This window comes from Lipophrys pholis (genome assembly GCF_963383615.2).
Source record: "Lipophrys pholis genome assembly, chromosome: 6".
Taxonomy (NCBI): domain Eukaryota; kingdom Metazoa; phylum Chordata; class Actinopteri; order Blenniiformes; family Blenniidae; genus Lipophrys; species Lipophrys pholis.
In genome coordinates, this window is record NC_137629.1 from 25,680,711 (window position 1) to 25,690,835 (window position 10,125).

The window sequence follows — 10,125 nt, forward strand, 5'->3', positions numbered from 1 at the left end:
GAGCGATAGAGAGAGAGAGGGCAGGAAGGTGAAGGACATGGCAATGGAGGAGAAACACACATATGTATATGAACGATAGCTATACAACAAAGATTGATGGAGTGAAGGAAGGGTGTTCAGATAGCGATATTCAAAAGTCAGATTAGGGGAAGGAGATTGCAGAGGAGAGAGTAGAAGAGTGACCTACATTGTAAGTGTTTCTTGATTATTGCAGAGGTCGATGCAGGTTCACTGCATTCTGTATAATTCTCAATCATATTCCCAGACATTCATAGACACTAAGCATCCTCTACACCTGGAGAAACTGAGGAGCGGGAGATTTACTTTTAAGGATTTAAATATTTTGTTCCTCACATCATGACCACAGGAACAAAAGATGTTTTATAAGCAGGACATTATTCAATTTAATTTTGTTTGTCAATATAATCTGCAGGCAAATGTGAATTTAAATGAGCAAATTCTGGGTATTTCCACACACCTAGGAAATCTGAAATCTAAAAGTTGTACCTGGTGACTGTAGTCTTTTAACCGAGATGTATGAAAGGTGTGCCAATTTTTGGCCCATTCATTATGGTGTGATAGAACAGTTCAGATGCTATAGCAGAGACTCTTTTTACTCAATTCTTCATGTTCTGAGACTTTGTATAATTTGCCAGTTTTCTTCCTATAGAATTGATTGTCATATCAACGTATCCACACACACACACACGATAAACATACACTAATGTAACTCAAATGCACCTATACAGGGCCTCGTTGTTTTTTTCCATCATTTTAAAGTCTTGTCTCAAGGGACTGTTTGTCTCCACCATCTGCCACAAGATCTAGCGGGCAGCAGACGGCAAGGTGCTCAGTCTGGCATGAAACCCAAACAACTACAGACACACCCACACAGACATACACACTTGAAAAGGCACAAGCCTGCAGCCTCCCATCACTATAGTTTTCTTATCCTTGACTATATCCCTATTTTATGTACTGTTACCAAACTTTAAACTCTATGGTAATGTATGCAGGCTCCCAATATTATTCTCTATCACCACAAAGGCATATCAGTAAAAACTCAGACAAATGAATAAGTAGTAGACTTTTTGAGTTGACAGTGAGATCATATTGTGTTCTATTTGAAATTCAGAAAAACAGATGTACAGTACAGCACACAGACAAGCACAGGTGCCTCTTTTGAAACGGGTGTGGTCTGACTGCAGTGTAGAGCAAAAACAAAGAACACCTAAAGGATTTTAAAATATATTTCCTGTACTTATCCCACCCTCCATTTTGGTGGTGAGCATTGAATCTGCATCCTTGCATGTCCTGGACCCCCGTCTTCCTGCTCCTCTTCCTCTTCGGCTCATTATGTAACACTGCACTGCGCTCCACTGAGCTTCTCTGTTGCTGGCCGATTGTAAGGCAAGAGAAGTGGATGAATAAAATAGATGTGGCAAAATGGTGCTTGGTTGATTTTAAGTAGTTGTGATAACCTTTGACAGCATGGGGACAGAAGGCACTGCCACACACACAAAAAAGAAAATCCAGGACGGAAGACTTCAGAGATTAAATTTAAGAGGGCATAAAAGCAGTATCACAAATTATAGTGAAACCCTAATGATTACTTCCTCTTCCTTATTGCATACACAGAACAGTACAGCTTGTAAATACAAAGAGAGGGATGGACATCTGCAAATTATCATGCACGTCTGTAATGTGTCGCTGATGGACAAATCACATTGATGCTGCCATAAACATTGATAGACGTGATTAAGGCTCTTATCAATAACTAGGAGAGATGGGTGTTGGCTGGATGTGCTTTCACACAAGATTAAATGAAAGGTCAGAGGAAATAAAAGTTCAACAGAGTATGAGGAACACTGAAACAGTGTTGCGCAAGACGAACATAAAAGAGACCGGTGGGCAGTTCTGCTCTGCAGCATCCATTTACAAAATCAGTAGGAAGCAGTAATGTATGGAATGGGCTTGCATAGGAGGAGGCCTTGATTGTGAAGAAAGGCAGACAAACTTAGAGTCCAAAAAGTGAGAAAGGGACACAAAGAAGTTTATCGAAGGAGACATCAAGTGAATAAATATAGAAGTGACAGATGTGCAGTTTCCCTTTCAGGTCGATTACACATCACTGAAGTCACTAACAACTAAATGATACATGCCATTGGAATAAAATACAAGGTTAACCTACTGGATCAGTGAATTTTTTATTTTTTTTTCAGTTTTTTCATGTAATCAGAATGGATTATCATCCACTGTTTATTTATTTTTTTAATCTGGCGCAAGTTATTGACCCTATTCTATGAAAGATGTCCTGCCCTCCTACATGCTTTGTCATCTGTCTCATACGACTCATCACTTTGTGGGGTGTTGTTTTGCTTGTGATTGTAACCTTGCTGCACATCATTCTCTCAAATTAAGTTATAAGTATTATTTCTTGGAGGAAATAGAACAGACATTTGGGGACAAACTATTCCATTTCCATAGATATTCCCCAGTTTCCTTCAGTATTTCTGAGCTCCGTTTTGAGCTGATGCTTCTCTATTGTTTGCTCTACTTTTGGGAATATGGATTCAGTGTTTCTGCTTTGGGAGTCAAATGTGGATTTTTCTAACAGTCAAAGACTGTTGGTGAATTGTACAACTGACTGATTGTGACATTGACTGTCTCTCTGTCTGCATGAAAAGAAAGCACTGGCGAGATCTAGCATGTCCGTCTGTCCTAATCCTCCAGTCTCTTTGTCAAACTTGGTCTTTTCTCTGCAGCTCTTGTAGCTGTGTTGTCAGAGTCATTGAAAGCACGAGAGATCCAGGGTGAATAGTTATGTGAAGCAATTCAAATACATGACTTGCTTAATCCCTGTATAGTGCTTAAATATACCAAATGGAAATAATCATCAAAACATATTTTTCTCTAAATAATAATAATAATAATAAAAAAAAGAAAAACTACATAATACACAACTACAGTCTTTAAAGGTCAATTTAATGTTCTCAGGTTGTTTTTTAAAGTGTCTGCCCACAACATAGATATTCAGTTCACATTTTTCAAGTTGGAGAACTGAACCCTCCTCCCATCCTGATTGCAAAAATCGTGAGTTAACAAAATAGTTCAAAAGCCCTTTTCATTTCGGATTGCTTTCATTTACAGCTTCCAAAGTAAAATTTATTCTTGTTTGCTGCTTTGATACAGGTGTTTTCCCTTCAGAAGGAGGAGCTTTGCAAGTGTATGTGCCAATCTGACTGATTAGTCAGATCAACGTTTGTGAGGAAGCATGACCTTCCCACAGAAATCTCCAAATTAAATTGAAGACATTTAAGTGTAATCTAAATATATCTTATTTATTCACCTTGGTAGGTAAAAATGTTTAAAAAAAAAAAAATGAAGGAAGCTGGTATTCTTTGCCCTGGGTACTGCATGAGGTCAGGCCTTTCCCAGACGATGTTCCTTCTGGTTGGATGAAGCCATGCTCAGTTAATCTCCCCTTTAGAAAGAATTTGAAAAAAGAGTCAGAGAAGTAAAAGGAATATGAGAGGCAAGTGTGGCAAGTAGGTCACTGCTGCGAGGAAATACCCAAAGTGGTGGTATTCTGTTTTGCACATTGACACACTCCCACAAAGCGGGGTAAGATTGCTGTCTTGAATGGATTTAATATGTGCTGATGAGTGACTACTGTTGTTGAGTCAGCTTTGGAGCATTTGTTTTGTTGTCTTTTGTTGTAGCTTTCTTTTTACTCCAAGTTTTCTTGCTATTATAGGGTGTGATTTGCTGGGGTGGGGTTAGGTGGACCCATTGCAACCCCGGTTCTAGAAAATAGTTTTTACTGCAGGAAGCAACACAAGTTGTGCTTAGAGAAAACTCTAAATCTGAAGTCAGACACCACAGAGACTTTACCTCATTAGTCTTTTCTGACTTAATGTTGGTCTTCCTGAATTTCACAATGATGTGGAGGACTGCTGGGATCGTAAAGAATGATAGGGTCCTTGGTCTTAGCTTTTACTGTGAACATTATTTATATAAACCACTGCAACACAAAGACTTTTTACACTGACATTTTTGTAGTCATGAGTTATTCTAACAAAGATAAATGCCTTCCACTCTTTTTATTTCACCACATGTTTAACTGTGTTATTTATTTCTGCAACCAGGACATATACATGCTGATAAATATTTCGACTATCAAGCAAGTGGAAAGCAAACGCTTTTTCGCCACCACACTGTGCATACAAATCTTCACATAAAAGCTACAAATCTCAGGATATGTGGCATCTTTAAAAGTAAACATTTACTATGATGTTAAAAAAAGTAAAAGCCTCACTTTGTGACTTTCGTAGACCTTTAACTTGATAGATGTTTCAGTATTTTATCAAACAGTGCCATACATATTAGCATTTGACTTCATGTCTGACTCTTTTTGCAAACCGCCTATTAAGTACAACCTCTGTGCCTCCATTTGCTGTACGTTACTATGAAAATAAGCCAAGCTCCATTGCATATTCTCTTTTAAACCAGTTTACCTTATTTGCATATGAAGAAGCACAAGTTGGAATTGTCATTGGAATTGTCAAGCATTACAATCGGTTTGGTAGTAGTTGATTACACACTGACCCTGTGAAACTCCTTTTCATTAGCAAGCTTGAAATGTGCAGGTTTGGGATCAATTTTTTTTATTGTTAGGAAATTCTAAGATACATTCGAAGTCTAATTATGCTATTAATTGTTAACTAATGGAAAACAGCGATCAGACTTTGATTTGAAAAACAAATTAAATGAACATGGTTGCAAATTTTCAAATGGATGTGACTTGTAGCGAAGCACAAATATTGCAAAAATATTTCTAAAAACCACAATGTACTTGAAAACTTCTGGGATTTATATTTATCAGCACAGCATTCAAGTGCAGGTGAAAAGCTTTGAACTGCTTTTTTTTCTCAGAGTGTATACAAGCATACATCTAACATTTTCTCATTTCAAAATACAAATGTGTTTCAAAATACAAATTTGTTTCAGCGCAATTGAATGCAAATAATAACCTATCATCAATCTCATGTGTGTCTTCCAGATGCCGAAGGAGGAGAGGTCTCCCCCCCGATGGGTGCTGGTGTAGACAGCAACAGCTGGCACTTTCGCTATGGCCCCGGTGGTCCCGGTGCACCACCGCAGCACCTGAAACCTGGCGAGGTCCCCCCAGAAGCTTTCATCATTCCTGGGTCCCCGGCCATAATATCCATCAGACAGAACCAGGGAGGAGAGGATGACAAGAGCGACTTCATTACCTTTGGGAAGAAAGAGGAGGCCAAGAAGAAAAAGAAGAAGAAGAAGGAGAAGAAAGATAAGAAGGATAAGGGGAAGGATGATGGAGATGAGTAGAGCAGAAAGTGAAACAAGCAAAGAAGAGAAGGGCAATGTTAAAACAGAGGTACCAACCAAAGCCCAAAGGGCAAAAAGAAAGTGTAAAAAGTATTATACATTTTCAAAATTTCTTTCGATAACTAATACTGCTGACAGTATTTTAAAGCTATTTCAGTTGTGAACCTGGCCTTACCACAATTTATTTTACCTTCAGTTCTTACTGAGGTAATTTATTAAGCTTGCCTTGATATAATAAATCATATGACACACAATTTACTGATTTCCTCCATGCCCCTATGTGCCTATATACCCAGAAATTTTGTCATCAAATTATGTCATCCTTTCAAGTAAGGAAGTCTTTGCCCTTGTCTGGATTTTTTTCCTTGAATCTACTGGGCACGTTGGCACCTCTGTCTTACCCCCTCCCCAACTGCAATGTGTAAACCACTCTCTCTTAGAGGAGACAAATACTTTGTACACAAACAACAACAAGCTGTGCCAGCCAAGGAAAAGAAGAAACACAAAGAAGACTGAGACAGATGTATGCAGTCTGGAGCTGGACACACTACTTGTAAATAGCACAGGCGAGAGTCACTGAAACTAAGGCTTACATGACACTGCTGCAAGATTCTTCTGGTCAAGACCAACAAAATGTTTCCTGAGCTCTCAATGAAACCACATGCATATGCGCATGCTGACACATTCAAACATGCATACACAAACTTACTTACCATGACAAGGTGGACACAGAAAGCACTTGAGACCGAGAAGAAGGGAAAGAAAGTCAACTGGTATAAAAGAACGTGCTTAAACCCAGACACTGCAAGCTTTCTGCCATGCACAGTCGCCAAGAGGTACACGTGTACATCAGCTCTCTCAGGATGGAAGCAGCATCCTTTGCAGTCACTCTGTATTTGCTCACTGCATAAAAAAGGACACAAAGAGCTTCATCTTCTGCCAGAACCCCAACAGAGGAATACAGAGTATCGAGGTGATGGGGACATGGGGAGATAGCTCGCATTCTCCTGAGGATCACAGAGGGGAGAGTCCAGCTGAGCTGTGATTCAGCATCCAGTCCGTGGACTCTGATGAGACCTTACAGAGTATATGGAGAGATTTCGATAACACCTTCTCTTCTCCCTCTGGTGCAGCAAAAGCCAAATGCTTTCTGCTTTGAATGTTTGGTAGCAACCAGCCCTTACCTAATACCTTGAGTTTACAAATATTCACCTGCTTGTACTTTCCCTGAGCTGCCGCAAGCCATCTTCTCTTTCCCAGACCACCTTGTTTTCCTTCCATCGCCCATCCCACTGACTGCCTCTTCATGTGACTATGACATTTGTGAACTTGTTATATTGTCTTTTGTTCTCTAAAGAGATTCAGTCTTACTTGCTCTGGCTTTTTTTCTTTTATTCCTTCTCATAGCTTTATCTAATATTTTGCGTAACATTCCCACCACCACTTTCCCTCAGACATGGACTCGAACCCCCGCTCTGAGCTCCTGCTCAGGATCACTCCCGGGAGCAGCCTGCTCTGAACATTGTGGTGTGCTTAGAACAGCATGGAGTAATGTGGATGAGGCCTGGGGGAGCCCTGGCGGGGGTCTGTGCCCTGAACACTTGTCAGTTGTTTTCAAGTGCAAAACGGTTCAGTGCTTTTAACTTGTGAATACTACAGTATGCGGTTAATTTCCTGTTCGTAGCCACTGATGAGCGGTGAACAGGTGGGATGAGGCCAATTACAGGGTCAGCGGAGCACTGGGACAAAGTGAGGAGACAGGTGCCGTGGGCTGGCCCTCTTCTCAACGTGCAAGAGATGAAAAGTTCTCCAGCTTGATTGTTTAAGAATTGTTGAATCAAATATTAGCTTTTATGTACGCTGTAAATGTAGCATAGACTTAGTAGTCTCTGCATTAGTAATTAAAATTTCACGCCCCCTCAAAAAAAAAAATGGGCATCAAGGGATTCCAATCCCACCAATCCTCTCTCAGGAGGTTTTGAAACAGGGGCACACTCATGCCTCGAGACCTGCTTCTGTTGGTTCCCCTCCCCTGCCTGTAACTTGTTGCCACATCCCCAGAGTTCTGCGGCTCAGTATGTCGTCACTCCATTAAGTGGCTGCTGCATGTACTGCTCTAAGGAAACACATACTATATAGAGAAATATATATATAAATAGATAGATGGCTATGATTTTATTCTTTTGTATGATCATTTTTCTTCATTACTCGCACAGGAGATATTCGTATGTACTTTTATCTCTGCCAAACATCTATGTACTGCAATCTTCACGCTCCACAGATGTTGTATGGCATCCACTAAACCTCTTTAGATATTTGTAAATGATATAGTGTGATACCTTCCAATGCAATGTTTTTTCTTTAACCAACAATGATTTTGCTTTTGAGACCGAGCAAAGCAAGAAAAAAAAAAAATTGAAAAAAAAAAAATCACTTTGTGTCTGGCTTTGACATGACGATCTAACACTGTATTATTGTATCTGAAATATGTATGATCCTTTGATGAGCTATCACTTCCCTTTCACTCTTATAAAAATAAAAAAGACAAAAAAAAAGCTAATGTAAAAGAAAAAAAAAGTATCTGTAGTGTATGCCTGTGTTTAGTGAGCGGTCATGCTGTCATTCTTTCCCAATGTATGGTGGTGAATTATGGTGGCAATGTGCTGTCCTGGATGGATCAGCCGAGATCTGTTGTAAAATCCTTTTTTGTACACCCTCTCATCAATTGTGACCGTGAAGTAGTAAATTTCATTTACTTCTTTTGTTTTTTGACTTTTTATTTGACCTATATGGATACAGTGGTAATGTGTTTGGTTTATAAATCACCAATAAAGTTTTCTTTCTTAAAAATACATCAGAACTATTTGTCTTGGGGTGTTAATAATGTGTGTGTGTGTGCATGTGTGTGTGTGGGGTTGAGAAACAATGATTTTCATTGAAGTGATGGTTAAGGTTGACAATCCAGTTTTCACTGTGCAGCGAACATTTAAAAAAAAAATATATATATAAAGTAGATTCTTATCACAGATGAATTTAATATCAGATCCAACTTAAAGAGGACATTTTTATAAAGCTTATAATCAACTCTCCAGAGGTGTGAGAAAGAAATCTTCAGTGAAATAAAATGAATTGTAGATTGTGTCACTGAGGGAAAGGCCAACAAACTAGCTGCATGTTGTTCCCCTCAATCATGAAAGACTCTTACATCTCTGAAATGACAAGCATTCAGAAAGCCCCAGTCCCACCGGAGATGAACGAAAGGCTAAACAATTTGCCTGGCTTGGGCACCTAATTTCTCCTCATTGAAAGCATTGTCACAGATGGTGCAAACAGTCCCTTGTGAAAGGAAGCTTCCAGATGCAAAATAATTTAATAGAGTGGCTAAGTAGATTTATTGTATCCCAGTGGGTTCGGGTGAATAAGAATAAAATCACAATAGAAGGACATCAGTCATGTTGGCCTAGATGAAATGGAGTATTGATATGCAATACTTCTATGCAGTTACAGACTCTGTAGTTTTTTTTATAAGGTAATTTAGAGCTCAAGAAAGAATATCAGATTTGACATTTATGGTGATTTGACTGCTTGATGTAAAAAAAATTGTCTTTCGTTAGTGAGAGATAGTTAGTTCCAGGTTGATATTTATTTATTTTTCATTATGATTTAACAATAATAAAGTATGAAGACTATACCAAAGAGATCAAGGCCAATAAGGAGTTTCATGAAGATATGCAAGTAGTTTGTGTGATAAGACATAGAACATATCTGAATAAAGTGAGCTGCTGTCACAATTCCCATGTGGAAATACGAAGAAAACTTAGTCATGATTATTTGTTTTGGGGTATTTTAAGTTGCTTGATTAGACATATGTACAGTATGTCCTGCAGTATACATTTCATAACAAGACAATTAAATATTATTGTAGCTACACTGCAGTATTTGTAGCCTACCTGATTTTTCAATCATCAAAACACTTGAATATGTGTTCACAACATATGATGAATCATATTCAGTAATATCTGAAGCGATGATGGGGGGTTATAGGGAGAAGGATTAGTTTTGAGATATATTGATAGTTTTCTTTTCAAAGTTGGGAAGAAAAATTATTATATTGTTATTAATTATTTCTCTTCAGCAAGACAGATTTGTTCCCACGCAGCTGTTAGTAGTCTCTATATACCAACAGCCAAACAGCCTGATATGCTGAGATTTACTCAGCAAACACAGGAGGGTTGAAACACTGGTGTACCCAGACTGGGCTCAAGGGTGTATCCTTTCATGTGTCATTGAGATGCACAATACACAATGTGACAATAGCTGCTGATCTGACGACGCAGTTCTGTGAACAGCATATGTGTGTATAAGTGTGCTGGGCTTGGTCTTTCTAAATTTTGACTTATTTGAGTTATACAAACAAATTACCAGGAGCCTATTGCTTCAGTGTACGGAAAAGCAGCCAGCAGTGTTTTGGCCTGCAGAGCAGAGATTCTCTGGCTAATGAAGTGGATATGTGTGGCAGAGTTAACCGAACTCTACGGACGTTGTGAATGTTCCATTATGCTATGCGGCAAGGAGACAAATACAAAACCAAAAAAATCAACATCATGACATCATTAATCACGTTCACCCATCCAGAATACACTTAATAATCTGACTAAATGTGTGAAATATATTTTGAAATCCTAATCCTTCAAATCAATAACGCTGAAAGAAAATAGTCATGGACGGGTTGCAATTTTGTGAACGAGTTGTCCG

At 38.8% G+C, this 10,125-nt stretch overlaps 1 protein-coding gene across 8 annotated transcripts in view; it reads left to right on the forward strand.

The window, feature by feature from the left end:
* LOC308110671 (protocadherin alpha-C2-like) overlaps window positions 1–7,837 on the forward strand; it is a gene marked incomplete at its 5' end in the record, with an annotated part of 191,219 nt that extends 183,382 nt beyond the window's left edge. For all 8 annotated transcript variants that reach the window (XM_080465128.1, XM_080465122.1, XM_080465124.1 and 5 more), the window contains one exon: window positions 5,063–7,837. In XM_080465128.1, the coding sequence (XP_080321254.1) occupies window positions 5,063–5,370 (308 nt within the window). In that variant the 3' untranslated portion in view covers window positions 5,371–7,837. The remainder of the gene's footprint in view (window positions 1–5,062) is intronic.
* Window positions 7,838–10,125: the final 2,288 nt, after the last annotated feature.